Source organism: Tachypleus tridentatus, chromosome 6 (assembly GCF_004210375.1).
Source record: "Tachypleus tridentatus isolate NWPU-2018 chromosome 6, ASM421037v1, whole genome shotgun sequence".
Classification (NCBI taxonomy): Eukaryota; Metazoa; Arthropoda; class Merostomata; order Xiphosura; family Limulidae; genus Tachypleus; species Tachypleus tridentatus.
The window spans coordinates 102,667,188-102,685,731 of NC_134830.1; the positions used below are offsets into that span (position 1 = coordinate 102,667,188).

Consider the following 18,544-nt stretch of genomic DNA (forward strand, 5'->3'; position numbering starts at 1 on the left):
ATTCTAATTATGGTTCTATTGGATTCCTTATGTGGCAAAACATATGGTTAGACACCAAAATCAACTTTATACGTTAACTGGTTCAAACGTTATGAGCGATTTTGCGAAAATGTACCAAAATTTGGCCGCCATCTTGGATTTCTGCCATGTCACAAAATTTCAAAATTCCATATTTTGGTCCAATTTGTGCTTTATACATAAGTGAATAACAATAATTTAAATATTATAGGCCAAGTGGATGCAAATAATGATCATTTCATATATATTGTGTAATTTTACGATTTTCGGTGGCGGCCATTTTGAAAAGAGCCCGAAAACCCCCTTATACCATGAAAGCGCAACCGGAAACATATTTTAATCTTCAAAACTATCCTAAAAACTTCCAAAAAAAAAGTTAGTTTCAGAGGATCATTGGGGTGTGGGGTGGGGGGGGGTGCAGGCAGACCTATTATACATGCTCGACTATATGTATATATAACAATTTCCTTTCGAGCGTTTATCTATTGTGGTCACTACCAGATCTGTCGAAATATAATTCATTAGGTAGCACCCAAAGAAATATGAAATTTCTATAAAGTATTTTTCTTAAAATGATTCTTCAGTTTGTAGAAAAGTTTAAACATTCAGTGCATTCTATAGCAAATGTTCCAAACTTTGAAATATATATATATGGATGAACTCCAAACGATTTTGAGACAAGGTTCACGTTATTGTAAAAGCTTCTTTTTTGCCATAACTTATCATCTTCAAGAAATGGAAGACGTGTATGAACATTTACTCTCTTATATAGAAACAGACACCAATGTTAGGTGATTTCTGAGCACATGAAGAACCATTCAGCCTAATAAAAGATGTACACAATATACAAAATGTTATAGTAAGAGTTGTCGTTTTTTCAGATAAGTAACAAAATGCAAAACGTAAGATACTGATTACAATTCAGCATCTTATGTTTTAAAGAAAAGAAGGTAAATAATATTTTCTGTTTGTCCTGAATATGTTAATTACAATGATAAAACTTGAAATTATACACCAATTACCAGCTGAAGACCACACCAAGAACAAAAAATCAGATTTAACAACCACATGTTGATTTCACTACTCGTTTGTAGGATACTATTTGAAGTGTTAAAAAAGCTACCTAAGAAAAGTCAAAAGTAACTATTAAAAATAATGCAATAATACGGTAAATTAGTTGGTTTGGTATTTTATGGCGTAAAGCAGCTAGGCTATCTGCGCGAAACATCCGGTAAAAAGTTAAAATTAAAGTAAAATTAGTAAAGTTCATTAAAGAAAATTAATGTAAAACAAAACAAGGTTTAATTTTTGAATTAAAAACATAAAAAGCATTAAATCCAATTTTTACATCTAGTTTACAGCGGTGAGAGAAAAACTACAGTAATACAAGTTCTAAAGGACTTTCTGTACCATAACTGTAATTATCATAATTCGTCAGGAAGACTAACAGGTGAGTTCAAAAACCACCGTTAGTCACCTGAAGTTGGCCTTTCCAGTCCTGGTTTCGAGTTATTTGATGCTACAGCCATTTTCTAATTTCAAATCGAACTAGATGGACTGTGATTCTACACACTGGTGCATCAGTTCCAGATAAAAGAAAACAATGAGTTAAAAAACTGTGACCAATGCTTAGTATAGTTAGAACAACTTCCACTTTCTGGTCATTACCAAAGCAAGACAGCCAGTGTCTAATAGAAGGTTTCATTTGGAAAAGATGCTCACCCCTAGTCTACTGCCAGCTGGCACGGAGCAGAGCCTTGACTACAGGACTATGTCCATGTATGAAACAGGCACAGCGGTGATAGTGCCAACACAGATAGATTTAGCTGCGGTATCGGCGAGCTCGTTCCCGTGAATACCAACGTGGCCCAGTTTCCAGAAAAACTGGATAGAAGTAGATGCTAAAGAGAAATGGGCCAGTCGGTTTTGAATATCAGCGAGAACAGGGTATAAACTAACGAGAATCGATTCCAGGGCCAATAGAGAACTAAACGAGTCAGTATAAATTGTGCAGTTTGAGTACTGCTCAGCTTTTATGTGATCCAGGGCAAGAGAAATGGCGAACAGTTCAGCAGTGAACACAGAAGCTGTAGAGAGGATTATGCGCGCAACCACCGAACCACAACAAAGCATGGCAGAACCCACACAGTCACCTGATTTCGAACCATCTGCATAAATAGGAGTGGAAGGATGATTCGAAAGTAAACTAATAAATGTTTTAAAAGATTTGTAGCAAAATGTGGCTTATTGTGGCCTGAGTTTTACACAGACAACACACTGGTGCATTAGTCCCAGATAAAAGGAAACGATGAGTTAAAAAAAACTGTGACCAATGCGTAGTCTAGTTAGAACAACTTCCTCTTTCCGATCCTTACGGAAGCAAGACGATCAATATCCAAGAGAGGGTTTTGATTTGAAAAAGCTTGTTTTCACGTTGCTCACTCCAAGTTGACTGCCAGCTAGCACGGAGCCGAGCCTCGAATACAGGACCACATAATGTTAAACAACTACAAGAAAAAATTTTAAAGTTAAGCAAAACCTGCAAAATTTTATATATATAATGATTATGATAGTTTATGACAGTAGGTCCAAGCAAGGAAAAATTTATTCTAATATGTTTTGGTTGTTTGTAATTAGGCACAAAGGGTTATCTGTATTCTGACCCTGGTTTTTAGCAGTAGAAGTCTATAAACATCCAACTGTGCCACAGGGGCCATTTCAAAATTAGTTGTATCATAGATTCGTTGCTATTTTTTTTACTATCCTTACAAAACTGTTGCCATCCAAGAAAATCACCGTTGAAGACAGTTGGACGCGAAAGAACTACCATTTTTTTAAGTAGTAAATTTTTCAGTGTTTGAAGTTCGTTATAGTCTTTTTGATTACATCTAGTGTTAATAAGCAAAGCTCGAAGTAACTCTCATGTTACCGCCAAGACGTAACCTCAATTCTCCCGAGATAAAATCTGGAGAAGGAATTGCCATGTTGCGTTTGTAGTTGTCGGATGTATTTGTTGCAGTTAAGCAAAACCTGCAAAATTATATATATAATGATTATGATAGTTTATGACAGTGGGTCCAAGCAATTCTAGAATATTTTTCTTCTAATCTACAGATCATGATAATTCTTCTGCTTTGTCGTAAACAGCAGAAAACCAATAATCAACAGATGCACAAAAAGTTCCAACAACAAATCATCTTATCTATTTTTTGAAAACTCAAACAAACATCAGTTAGTTTTCATTGAAGACATGACACAATTGGACACATTGGTTCTAAACCTTCCCACCTTATTGTAAAATATACGATGTACACAAACTTTGTAAACGCATGAAGTAGCCAATTTGTCTTACTTCGTGTTCCTGAGTCCCAGCTCCAGTTTTCTCCTTTAGTGTAAATATCTGGGTCTCCAGAGGGTTGCCGAATTTCATTGAATGTTCTGACAACGTAGACATAAGACTCTTCATTTACATAACAAATGATGTGTTGCTCTATCCATCGCATTTTACAAAGGTTTTTTCCAAGTCTGCTTCTTAATAGCAAGTGAAAGAGCAACAAAGACATTTTGAAAGATTTTTTGACGTTTGGGGGAATTGTCAAAGAATGAAAACAACTATGAACAAGAATCATTTATATTTCAAATGGAATGTATGTCACAACCATGACGTATTGCTAGGTTTAGAGAGTAAAGCACGCTTCCTTCGTAATTAGTATTTGATGCAAATTTCTTAATGCATGCTCGATTTCTTTGTTTTTCGGAACTCATGGGAGTAGTAGTGTCACAAACCTGGCCTTTGTAATCTTCAATTTTAACTTTTTTCTGTAGAGTATCGCGAATTATTTACGCAATCGTTTATCCTGTTATTTCTCAAGGTCAATTAAGTCGAGAAGTGCTTCGTGTTTTTGGTATGTTGGTATCCCAGCTAATAGAAGGTTCTTACTTAAGACTCCAGGTTTTTGTAAATATTAGGAATTTGAGTTCCTAATTCGTACGAAACTATAGTTTATATGTGGATATCACAAACGTCTAATTTAAACCAATTCTGCACTCAACATACCACGTGACACACAAAATTCGATATTTAAGTGCTTTTTTAAATATTTACTTTTAAATTAAATAATTAGATAATGTGCAATACTAAAACCTAAATTATAATCTACAGTTTACTACCAAACATATTAACATAATTTCATAAAATAATAGTGCAATAAAATTTTACATGTGAGTCAAACGTGAATACATGGCCTTTGACCCGTGTGGATAGGTATAATAGAACAAAACTACATACACAGTAAGTAATATGCAAGAAACTTGCAATGGTGTAGATTGCTTGAAGGAAGAATCGTTTGCTTGTGCAGTTTTACGATGTGGCTTCTTTATAAGTTGATAGATTATACTTGGACTCAAATACGTCTTATTGGCACTCAATATAGTATTTTCACATCGTAAAACTGCACAAGCAAACGATTCTTCCTTCAAGCAATCTACACCATTGCAAGTTTCTTGCATACAACTCTTTTTATTCTTTATTCGTTTCAGTGGACTCAAACCCTTGATTTTAGCATTGTAAATCCTTAGACATACCGCTGTACTAGCGGGGGACCGCCAGAGGAAATACAGCACACTTAATGATATTGACACACTTAATGACCTGAGGTATTATCCAGTCAAATGTCTTAATATCTAAATGAGCTTTATGATATTAGTTACGTCCCTCGCTGGGGCTGCAGTAAGTCTTTGAATTTACAACGCTTAAATAAGGAGTTCTATTCCCCTCGGTGAACACAGCAAATAGCCCGATGTGGCTTTGTTATAAGAAACACACACAATCATATTAGTTAGTCAGCTCACGAATTTTAATTATTCACGTAATCAATTATTAAGTGATAATTAAATAACACATTTTCAAATATGTAACATGGTAAGGATTTAGAATTTACAAAGATACAGTTAGAATAAAAGAGTTGTATCTAGAAAATAAATGCTTGGATATAAAAACCTGGAAAACTTTTTAAAGCTAGAGTTAGAAAACAGACACAAGCAGAGCGAATTCAAATTGATTATTATGTAATCGGCGGAAAGTAGTGTTGATTCTGTGATGCGGTTGGTAGTTATGAATAAAGCACCAGTGTGAAGTTGCCCAAATTTTGCGAATGCAATGAAGATATATATTTTTGTGCTTTAGAAACAAGGAAGAATCCTCAATGGCCACAACACTTGAAATTCTTTCCGGCAGGATTATAGTAAATTAATCTTTGAGACGTTTTTTATGAGCTTTATTTTTACTTGCCAACAATACCAAGCGTGAGGCGTACATATATCCGATTCAGTTTTCTTACTCATCAGCACTTCTACCTTCCTACCCTCAAACTGAAGTTGTTTTAGGCAGGATTAAAGTAAAATAACCTATGAGGTTTTGGGCATAGTTAAATGTATCAATGTTATTGTAATTAGATTTCAAATGAGCTAAAAGTTTGCACTAGAAGCAACACCAACAAATTCAGAACCATTTTACGAGTCGTTATTGCCGAGGTTAAAAATAGAAATATTAGAATGACGGTAAACGTTTACTTGATATTGTGAAAAATACAATTTCTGTATTACCTAAAAAGCAGCCAACAATAAGACTGGTGGTACACAAAAATGACGATGTAACGGAATAAGCTGTTTTGTAGACATATAGTAGAAGGAAGTTCGGAGAGTTAACAAAAACCGACGTCATATGTAGAAACAACAACCCTAGATTCTACATAAGCAGAGAAAACAGCACGAGAGCTAACAGTAATATTATCACGGGTCAGATATTCTGAAGGATTCTTATCACATTAAAAAAAGCAAATTTCAATCGAAAATAATTTAAGAATTATGGAAGGCAACAGAAGTAAAATAAAACACAAAAGTATTTACAGACCCCAAATAAACGAGATGTAAGAGAGCAAATGGTATATTGGAGGCCATTCTAAGAATGATAATGCAAGATAATCCTATTAAATGAATACTATAGTATCTTTTGCATATCAAGAAATATCTCAAACTACAACAAGATTTTCACCCTATGAATTACTATAAGTCATAGATGTGAATTAGTGACTCATTAATAATAATTTTATCTGGAGATGAAGCCGAATCACTAAAATTGTTAACATATGTGACCAATTTAAGACAAAGATAAGCAAAGGGTCAGAAGTTATTTTGAAGAAAGAAGGATAAAAAAAAAACACTTCGTTATTATAAGAATTCTATAGATTGGGAATTTAGAGTAAATCTTTTTTTTCTTTTTTTTTTTCAGTACTGGCACACATCATCCAAGGATGCTACGAATACATATTACGTTTTTACCAAGAGCTAAATTACTAAGTCACAGTAATAAGAGGCTCAATAGAGGACATAAACATGCACATACACATACACACACACACATATATATATATGTGTGTATGTGTTCAGAACATAAAATACGTCAAACCTGATGAAGAATGAATAAAATTGAATAAAATACTTATATTTGAAATAAAAACAAATCTTTTATTTTAAATACAATTAAGGCACATGAAAGTGTGTATCCTGATGAAGAGACTTCTCACATTGTATCAATTTCTGAAAAAGAAAATTACCTTTACTTTGGAACCTATTCATGCGTAATCTCAACTAAAGATTTCCGGATTTCAACATCACCAAGCACGCTCTGTGATTAAAAAATGAAAGTCAGAGTTTATGTTTGTTTTTTAATTTTGTGTAAAACTACAGAAGGGATTGATGCGTCAACTCTTGAACTACTACTTTATCAACGAGTATTGTGATTGCCCGTCATATTTTAATGCTCCTACGGATGAAAAGTGTGAGCACCTTTGATGGGATGAGAATTCGAATCCGCGTCCTTCAAGTTAGGAGTCAAGCGCCCTAACCATTTGGCTATCCCAAAACGCAAGAGTTTCCAACTTATCGATCTTTGGACATGACTTACTTGAGGATATTTCGCTGAGATTTGTTCAAAATGTTATTTAAAAAGCACACCAGAAGTGAGGCTATTAAAACAGGTTTAATTTATGGTATATATACATATCACAGCACATATTTATAGCTCAGTAGATATTCGTTTTAACTTTGTTATCAGATGATGTTCTATTTTGCGGGGGTAGGACTGTAAATTCATGAGAACATCGACATGACTATGCCATATTTTTCAAGTAAAAAGTTGCGTACTTTGACAATTGCAATAGGTTTCCATTGTAATTTGAAGTGATAAACTAAAGGAAAAGCAGTTAGTCAACAACACTCTTCACTAACTATCAGGCAACTTTTATCAGACCAAATAGTGGGAAGTGACTACCACTGCTATAACACACCCATAACTCCAAAGTGCGATGATAATAAAGGGAAGCAAATCATAAACATCAAATATATAGTCCAGTACGCTAACTGTTGTTGGTTATAAACTGGAAGCCCTATAAGTAATAGCATTTTAAATCTTATTAATTCAAAGAAACAATTTCCATTCTCTTAAAGTAATTTGAATGAGTTTCTTACTATAATAAAGCAACTTCATGGCCGTCTGTATAGTAGTCTATTTATGTGACGAAAAATTAAATAGAGTGATGCCATCAGCTGTGCTGAAATACAAGATCAGTGATAGAAGCATTAATTGAGTTTTATGTACTGTGCCGCCATCTATTGAAGAATACTACAACATAAATCCATGACATTTCACACTGTGCATTCAAGATTTAGACAATTACAAAATTAACTATAATATGTGGTACAACCATTTCTTTATAACAGAACACAACTGTAAATAAAAGTACTTTCGTCACAACAAGAACGTGACGTTCCCTAGGACAATACGTGAGGGTTTGATTGGTATAATTTTTAAATGGAGTACTAAATAAACTGGAGGTCTTAAAAACTTTTCAATAAAAGGTAGCACTTTTAACATATGAAGCTATCACAGCTCATTTTAGCAAAATTTACGAAAATTTTGAGCTCTCTGCAGTTTGAATCATTCTGGTGCAAATAGTTGCGTATGAATAAAGAGTGCTATCCGAACATTTTTCCTGTGCAGTACTTTCCACACAAAAACACATGTTTAGTAATTATAATACTACGATTAGTAATTAATAACATAAATAGATGTCAGCATGACTACGTTTCTCCTAGTATATACAAAAACCCTGCGGAACTTTGAACAAGCAATGGAAGTTTGTTGCGGGTTGAGTGTGGTATGAAAGTTCGCACCTGCCATCTAGTGGCCAAATAATAAATTATATAAATATATACATACAAGCAACTAAAAAGCTACACAAAAGATGTTTCATGTTTTTTCCCAAAATTATCTTACACTTCTTGTACAATACGCCTGTTTAAAACATAAATATTATTGAAATAAAATAAGAAAAGTTTTGAAGTGCAATGAGAATAAGAGGATAAATCTATTATCAATTTATCCCCGCAACTTGGCAATGTTTCGAACAACCGCTGTTTCTCAAGCCAGAAATAAGCCTGTCGGTTAAAGACAATAACAGAAACTTTTCGAAATGAAATAACACAAGAGAACAGAATGTAACACTAGATAGAACTACAATAATTAAACAGTGTAATAAACACAATATACTAACGTGGTGATTAAAAAATATTAAAAATTATTAGAAATATAGAACAATTTTACATAGCAAATAAAAAAACAAATACTTTAAAATAATAAAGTGCTTAAACAACCAAATTTAAAAATTAGTTGTTTTTTTTATTATGGTTCTTTGATCGATGTTGGAGGGGACATGCCTTAAGGCAAGTACTTGAAAGTGCTCAAGAGAATGATCAGCTGTCCCGGTATGGCCAAGTAGTTAGGGCTCTCGACTCGCAATCTGAGGATTGCAGATTCAAATACCAATTACACCAAACATGCTAGCCCTTTCAGCCGAGAGAATGTTATGATCAATTTCACTATTAGTTGGTAAAAGAGTAGTCTAACAGTTGGCGGTGAATACTGATGATTAAATAGCTACCTTCCATATAGTCTCACACTGCTAAATTAGACGGCTAGCGCAGTTAGCACTCGTGTAATTTTGCGTGAAAATTCAAAACAAACAAAGAATATGTTTATCTTGAGTATTGAAGCGTTTAACCTAAAATACAACAACAACATTTTTCCCCTTTGATCAGTGTCTTCAAATGATTCCTCTGTCTAATTCACAACAGATATTTTTTGTCGCATCTCTTCAAAATTTCCATTTTTGAAATTATAATCAAAATATCGTTATTCCTTATCTCCATATCTGGCAGAACATCAAACCTAATAGAGCAATGACCACTTGCACCCAGACCTTCCCCAGTTTTTACCCTCTATCCACCTCGATCATTTCTACACTTGAAGTTAACAATAAATCTGAAACAACATTTTTTCTTGGAGTTTCCTTGATCAATTTGTAAAGAAAGCCATCTTGAACAGTTTTCAAAAACCTTCCTCATCACGGTTTGACTCTAGCATTTTCCAGTCTATATGTCTAAAGCTAAAATCGCCCATAATTATGAACTCAGCTGTATTAATCTTACTGTAAAGTTTCTCCATAATTTCATCTATCATCTGGTGACCTGTAACCAATTCCCACTAAAACCTTTCCTTTAACATCTGTATGAATTTAATATCCTTGTTCGTGAATTGTATATCTTTAAATTAAGCAGGCTGAAACTCATACTTTACATATAGAGCTATTCTTCCCACTCCCTTAAGTATTCTATCCCGATTAAATAACTTACAAACTGTATTGAAAGAAATTTCTATTTTTAAAATTATTTACAGTTACCGTATTTTACCCCTTGTAAGACTCTACATCGTGTAAGACGCACCCTAATTTTGGAAAGACAATTCTAAGAAAAAATTATTTTGACTTTTTCAATCTACTGAATAAATACAGTCAAATACATCGTATTTTTCACAGTATATCCACAATATTAGTTTAATTGAATGTTTTGTACCATTGAAAATATTTGTAATGGGAAGATAATGAGAAAACGATCTGTATGAAAGGCGGTTTTGGGTAGATCCTAAGTTAACCTTTTGCCTTAACCCATCACTTTTCTCTTGGAAGACGCATGGAGATTTTTCAAGGTATTTTAAATGAAAAAAATTGTCTTACAAGGCGTAAAATACAGCAACCTTATTTCGGTTATTTACATTATATCAAAATACTCCATACTCTGCATTTTTTTGCAGTTAGTCTATCCTAGCCCTAACCACTGTCCTCTCCTAGTTTAAATCTTCCCTGCCAGCTGAGTTAATAACCCTGTCTTATTTAAATGTAATCCATCCATTCTAGAATGCTTCTTTCTCTCATTGAACTTATCCTACAAGACCAAACAGCCTATATGCTCATCTTTAGATATACCTAAGCCTAACATTTAGTCCCAGTGACCTACTTATAATTCTATCCCCAAATTAATTCTCGGCAGCTTTCCTTACACAATTCTGTTATGACTTTTTTATTTAAATATTTTTAATTATCAATCCTGTGTATTTATTAATCAGCTCCTCTAAACTACCTTTCCCTACATTATTAACTCCTACATGCATAACAGAAACTGTATCATCGTTAATCCCCTTACTATTTATCTTGCTCTGTCAATTATGTTCTCCACCTGTGCTCTTGGGTAGCATAATATCATTCTTTTCTCCCTAGTTACCCTACAGACTATCCCATCCACATTCTTCTCTGACCCTTTTGTTTTCTTCCTTCCAGTAGTTCCTTATCTTCACAAGCCAAGGGCTGAAATCTGTTACTCAATAGAATAGACTCATTACAATTAAATCCACTGCTTATTACCCTATTAGAACAGTTTATAATTTTCTGAAACTCATTTTAAGCTGATATATCCCCTGCATCTTAAAACTTAAACTGCTCTTGAAATTGTGCTGCTACCATTTCTTACAGTTACACTTATCCTAATTTATTGCCTCTAAAACTTCTCCTCCAACCTATAAATACTGCCTACAAGCTTTACATCTTTACCACTAGCACTATGTTCCTTAAAAGTATAAATTTTCCAAATAAAACGCTATCATTCACCAATCACACCTAACAAACTAAGAACGCTTAAAATTAACCTCGTATCCTGTGTTGTTCTTTTTATATCTCAAACTTTGTAAATATTCTCACAAACACGTGAAAGTACTCAGGCATTTGCTGTTCCTGGTAACTTCCTAAAATTGCTACATTATTAGCTTGACATAACCTTGATGATGATTTCGTTAACATAGTTATCATCATCACGATTATGTCAAGCTAATGCACTTATCTCATTGTTAGCTCTGATAATGGTTATTTTGTTATCAAAATTAGTCTGCTGAAATTAATAATAAAGATGTTATCTTTCATTGTGCTAAAGAATATTATTTTTATTTTTTACTCCTAATACAGTAACACAATGTGACTAAAAAGAAATTATATTTTACAGTGATCCAAAGGTACTGGTATCCAGAGTTGAAGCACGAATACGAATCTAGCGTCGTCTATTGGTGCTACTCAATACTTTCAAATATTGATCAGATTATATTTAAAATGGCGGCGTTTATAGTGTCTCTTGTGAAGCGAGTTTTTTTAATGAGAAACCCTCAGAGTTTGTATTACTTTAAAATTCAAATAGTCAATTCACGAAGTTTCAAACGATGGGTGGCGCCTACTTTGAAGATCATGAAACATAGAAGGAAGAAAGCTGGTCCAGAGCCTCTCAGACATCGTTCTGTTTGGCTGAATTGGAATTATACAGCTGAACTCTTTGCCTTTAGTAGTCGACTTAATGAACAACTTCGTGATGAAACTCTGAGAACAGCGCTCATACACCCTTCTTACCTTGAGCAAGAAGAAAAGCAACGACAGGATTTGGGAGTTCCGTCGCAAGATGTTTCGTTGAAACTTGAACATAACGGTAATTTAGTGGCGTCAGGAGAGATTTTAATGAGCACGTACATAAAACAGTATTTAAGCCAGGTATACCCTAAAGTACCAGAGGAAGGAATATGCGCAATTTGGGAATATCTTGCTTCAGTAGATGTTCTGTCACATGTAGCAACGCATATTGGCCTTTCAGACATTATTTTGTGTGCAGATTTTCCCCCAGAAAAGATAACCTTAGCCAAATCTTTAAAAGCTATTATTGGAGCTATAGAATTAGACCAAGGCAAAGAAAAAGCTGAGTATTTTATTCAGGATTTTGTAATTACCCAATTGTCTGATAAATATCTTTTTGATTTATGGGATATTCCAAACCCTATGGCAGTCCTTCAAAATATTTTAGAAAAAGAGGGTAAAGATCCTGCAGAACCAAGGTTACTATGGCAAGCTGGATCAAACACAATTTTGGCATTTTATTATGTTGGCATTTATAGTAATAAAAATTTTCTTGGTAAAGCCCCAGGAGAAACTCTAACAGTTGCTGAAGAGATGGCAGCACGAGATGCATTAAGTCGAATTTTTGGGTTAACTGAAAACCATAAACCCTTACCATTTGGTAAGCAAGGACATCAACTTGTAATTAACAATAATGAAAAGAATTATAGTTTAAGTGATTGGAGGCTTTTATAAAGAATTTAAACTTGCCTAAGTAGCTGTTAAATTTATTAGAATACATGATTTATAGAAATTTATAGTTTCTCTTGAGAGTGGAATTTGATAAAATTGTATGTGTATCTCATGTGCATCATACACTGTGACTGTATACATCACTGTAGGTTTTTGTGTATTTAATTTGTCTTCAAATTCAGGAAATATAAAACTTGTTAATGAATAAAGCTTGAAATTTTGTTTTCCTCATTTGTAGTTAAGGTGATTGATTTGTGTACTTAAAAGCAAGAAATTGTGTTGCTCAATTTTGTGAACAATCAATCTATTGAAATCTAAGTCCTGATGCATAATATTTTATGATGCTGTATTGTTTATAGAATTATTTATAATATTTAATTAACTGTACAGTAAAGAACCATATAATACATTGTAACAAGATCAAAATGGCACAAAACTCATCAATTAAGTGTTTTATAGATCAAGTTGAAAATTATCTATTTATAAACAAGAAAATTTTTTTTTTTGTATTTTTCCATCATGTACATTTTTGTTGTTTGCATAGTGTGTGTGCAATCCCTATACTGAGAGAGTTGTAGCCAAACCCACAAATTCCTAATTATAGTAATTAATGCATTTACTCTAAACTAATGTACTAAAGTAAGAACAACATTTCATCCTATGTAATGGTATACTTTCTTGTGATATTCATAAAAATAGGTATGTAGTATGTACATTTTTAGCTTTCTTAAATAGTATCTTTAAAGCTTAAATAAATTTGCTAGTATGAACACTATTTTGAGATATACTAAATGTAAACAATAGGTAATCTTCAATAGCCAAGCAGATTAATCTATAAGACTTCATTTTTTTTCCTCCTTATTAACTGTACTTTTGTGTACCGACAATACAAAGTATTTGGTGTTCATATACCAATTAAATTTAATTACTCATCACCATCTCCACCAGACTACCCTCAAATTGAAATTAATTTATGCAGGATTAGAGTAAATTAATCTATGAAAGCTTGGGCTTGATGAAATATATCATTCAAAAGGGTTTGTGCTTTCTGAGTTCAATGCTGTAATTAAATCTGAAATCAGTTAACTAATAAATGACAAAGCTACGAGCTAATAGTTTGTACTTGCAAAAACATTCGGAGCTTCTGTGTAGCAGCTGAAAATTTACTATTACATAAAATAACTTGGAATATATAGCCTAATAAGTAACTTAACTAATTTATAATCTTGTACAATGTCAGTCGCCTAGACTTGTAATCTAATATCAACAATAGTATTGTTTCAGCTTAAAAATTTATCAGGAAAAGATTAATTATAATTTAGCATTAGAAAACTTGCATCAGAGACGTATTTCTTACTGTTACAAGTATTGCTAGAAGGGGGTATAAAAAGTGTATTTCATTTACAAAATTGACTTATAAGAGGCCTAATTTCCTACTATTAGTAATGGTTCATAAAGAACCATATTATGCAAGTCTATATTGTATTAAATGTATGTAATACTTATTCATTCAAATTAATTTTTTAAACATTAAAATCAGACAGAATCAATAAATTAATGTAACTGAAAGCACACATGAAAAATCTTTCTCTTTTAACAATATATAAACCTTTGTGAACCTGACGATGACCGAAGAAGGTCGAAACGTTATTCGCTCTTCTATGTAAAATATTTTCTCAACCCAAACGAGCCGTTTTTGCATATATATTTCTCTACAAGTGGGTTTTCTCGACATCACTGATTAATATATAAACAAGTTTCAAATAAAATTAGGTTATTTCAGCACTATGAAGGTGTACATTACTTAAGAGTTAATTATACATACAAAGGCTTGGTTATATGTATGCATCCTTTGTAATCATCTGGTACTCTAGGACTGTAAACATTAACTTAGCTTTAACTAATAAAAGAAAACATTAAGAACTTGATTAAAGTCCTTCCTAATATTATGAAAGTGTTTTTGAATCTTTTCTATTATCAGATTTTAACATTTTGAAAAATTTATTTTAAAATTCATAAATGTAATAATTTATATTTTAGCTTAAAAAAATTAAAAGATTGGGTTTGTTAAACTCAACATTTGTGTGACAAATATTTTCAAAAAATGAGCAAACTTGTACTTTTTTTTATCATTAGAAAATCACTCAGAGGCTGGTCTAGATAGCTTTGGGGGATTGGGTGGAAAGTTGTGCATTCATAATGTTTATGATTATTGAAAATTGTTAATTTGCAATATTACAAATTCAGAAATGAATTATGTCAAAAGCTAAGTTGTATATATTTTAGTGACCTTTACACTCTGTTCATTTTTGAAAGAAATTACAGATATAAAAGAGCTAGGCATTTGAAGAAAGTTAGATTCAAAATGGAAAATACAAAAGTTTTAACAGAGCCAACAGTGTGCAAAAACAATTTTATTGTACAAGCAATGTCAGTGTTGATGAAAAAGTTATAATGAGTCATGAAATAAAATATTCTGATGTGAAATATAGTAATTTACATATTGAACCTAAAAAGTGGCATTCTTGTACATGTGGGGTCTTATTATGAAATTGAACTGAATATAATACCATTAAGAGCAGCATAACAAACACATCATCCAAGTATGCTAGGTATAATGAACAAACAGTATAACATACTAATAAAAATATTCATGAGATATTCTTAATAGATTCTATGTATTTATTTTTTCTCTACAACCACAATGAATAAAGTAAATAGTGAGATAAATCTGATATTTTTTTATGTAGATTTTTGTTCAAGGTATAGATGATTTGCCTCCATAATTTCTAACCTTGAAATATTACAAATAAAATGCCTTTTATTATAATGAACATGTTTTTTTGAATAACAAAGTGAACTGCAAATCTTACTTCCTTCTGCACAGATAACATCAGAATCATCACTTGTTAACATTTTGATTACCATCATAGGTACATTATGTACCTAACCACAGTTAATGTTCTTTCATGGAATAAGTGTATCATTTCTTTCTGATATTACATACAAACTTTTAAAATATTTATAATTTTCTTAGTCTTCAGCTGTAAAAGTTTATATATAATAAATTGAAATTTACAGCTGGCTGTAAAATGCACTCATTGTCCACATTTCTGTTTGATATTTTTGTAATAGGAGTGAAACATTTCTTGATTCATACTCTGAGCTGTATTTTAGTAGTATTACTTCATGATCTATTTTTGAATGTCTACATTTTTTTTAAATATAAAAGGTGTAATTCTATGGTTGAATGGCTGTAAGTCTATGGGCTTACAACACTACAATATGGGATGTGATTCTCTGTTATGGACACAAAACACCAAGTTACTTGTTGTAAAAAACAAACAATGTTTTATTACAAAAACTGGAGAAGTACAAATAAGCTCTTCAAACAACTTGTTTCTGATGTGATTTTGGTTTGTACTCAAAAATTTTACCTAATAAAATTAATAACCTATGTAAATTTCTCATCAACCATCCTACATAATAGATAAACTGTTGCAACTTTCATCATGTTCACATTTGATTTCAGAGTAATGCCACTTATCAAATACACAAATGGTAAGAAAAATTTATTATTTTAGTCAGTTTTTGTAATATATTAAACTTTATTATGCATGTGATCAATAATTTAATTTTAAATGTTTACTTTCATTGAGCTCATTATCAAATGCATTTCTTTTCTAACCTCCTTCACCTGATGCCCTAATGCTAAACCAAACACTGTGAATTAATGCCCTAATGCTAAACCAAACACTGTGAATTAATGCCCTAATGCTAAACCAAACACTGTTGCATCATTACCACCACTTAAACTTGAATGATTGTGAAATATGACAATTTTGTCAAAACTTACTATTCACTTAATTTTGTAAAATTAATTTTAATTAATCACAATTTAGCTGTTTTTACAAGAGGAGGTGAAATACTGTAACTGGTAATTCCTGAGTTGCTTAATAATGAAAATTAACTTGTAACATACACATATTAATTAAACCAGTATATTTGTTACATAGTTTCCTTGAAAATCTGACAGCTTGAAGTATTTAGTGAAGTTAACCAGTGTTAAAGTATTATAATATTGACTGGTAAACTTTTTGAATAGCTGACTGATGTACTTATGGTTTTTTTGTTGTAGCCTAAAATGTGAATAGGAAAATATGATGCATTGAATTAATGAAGAAAAATTAACTAATGTGGAGATAGGTAGATTCCAACAAATAAAAAACAGTATTTAACAGTATTATTTTTCAGTATTTAAGATCAAAATATAAAATGGTGTATGTTTACTAGAATATTTAGAAATAGTTATATAAAGTAAAACAAATAAGAAATAGTGGAAAAAAAGGAATGAATATAGGATTTATTTAATAAATTCTTACCAAAACTTAAAAATTTTATAAAATTAAACACAAGTTAAAGACAAGGGAGGTATAAATAATTTTGCCAGGTATTTTACTTATAATTACCATCTTTTCATTCTTCTGATTATTTATTCACCCAACTTGCCAACTAACTTGCATCTTTTTGTAAAGTAGTAGCATCCTTTGCACAGCCAAAAACATCCAAAATTGTATTGTTACCAGTAAATTTAAACAATGTATTGACCATTTCTTCATTTGTGTCATTAATGTGAATCAAGATGATTCTAGCACTTAATTCTGAGGTACTCCACTGGTGATATCAATTCTCTTTGACTTAATTTCCATTTATAAAACTCTTCTTTCTTCCATCTAATCAGTTTTCTATCAAATGAGCCAATTTATTCCACATACCTACAGAGATAACTTTTTAACAAGCCTTTTATGTGGCATCTTGTCAAATGCTTTCTAAAAATCCAGATGCACTTTTAACTGAACTACTGATCAATCACAATATAAGTAACTACACTTCTTAGTTCCTAACTTTTTATGATCAAATTATTGACATTTGGATTTCCCAAAAACCTTGTATATGTATTCATCTTTGCTAGCTAAATGATCCATGTTATTGTAAGGAATAAGGCAACAACCAGTGATAATAGGAACACACTGGAAAACCAAAAACTGGAACCCTCTGAGCCAAATAGCAGCTGATATTGTGCCTGTTAATAAGGGTTTCTATGCTTGTTAGATCCTCCAACATACCTAATCAGACCCTTCTGACAACTTTGACTCTAAGTTTAAGAAAGCAATAGATCCTCTTCCATCTAAAACTTCATCATTGGGCCAAGATTAGCCAAAATGACACCACATATCCCTGCTGCTATCTTAGCATCAATCCTTGCCACCACACACCCTGGATATGACACCATTGTAAGCTGACTGTTAATTTTGTATAAAATTTTTGTTTGTGTACATGATATTAATTCCTTACTAGTAAGGTGTATTGTTGTATATTTATGTGTACATATATATTTTAATGTTATGATAACATATACATGCATGTAAGTATATTTAAAAGGTTTTAAAGAAAATAATTATTCTGTCTCTAATCATCTGAAATGTAAATGTTGTCTTTGCTTTTAATTCCCATGTATATTTATATTCTTAGTATAATGTCAAAGGATATATTTAATTTCCTCCTGCTTGACTTCTTGTAAAGGGTTTGCCATATTTCCAGTTCAATAGTAGATGTATATTGTTTTACACTTTCAAGTGACTTTCAGTGGCAAGAACTTTGGCTGAAAAGTCTTAGATTGGCTTAATTCTATTGGTAAGTACTAGTTTTATGATACCAAGAAAATGTTGAGTTATAAATGGCTCTTATGGCTTCACATAAATATTGACTGTGAGTTCAGTCAGTTCCTATACAACAGAACTTTGAAAAGATCATGGCACATTTGGTGTGGTTTCCAGTGGTTAAGAAGGGTTTCTCTGGTTTAGTTGCCATTGCTTTGTTACCACTGTAATCAGAATTATTGAAATTCAGAAGATGCCAAAGAAAGCACCTTTCCTTCAAATATGGTTTACATTGGT

At 32.1% G+C, this 18,544-nt stretch overlaps 1 protein-coding gene across 1 annotated transcript; it reads left to right on the forward strand.

The window, feature by feature from the left end:
* Positions 1–11,528: 11,528 nt before the first annotated feature.
* Positions 11,529–16,934, forward strand: mRpL44 (mitochondrial ribosomal protein L44). The gene has a single exon (XM_076506673.1). It carries the CDS (start codon positions 11,568–11,570, stop codon positions 12,588–12,590), a length of 1,023 nt encoding a protein of 340 aa, XP_076362788.1. The 5' UTR covers positions 11,529–11,567; the 3' UTR covers positions 12,591–16,934.
* Positions 16,935–18,544: the final 1,610 nt, after the last annotated feature.

Bases quoted from the DNA above. Each gene is read 5' to 3' on its own strand.
- mRpL44 (XM_076506673.1), top strand. From the start codon at position 11,568: ATGGCGGCGTTTATAGTGTCTCTTGTGAAGCGAGTTTTTTTAATGAGA.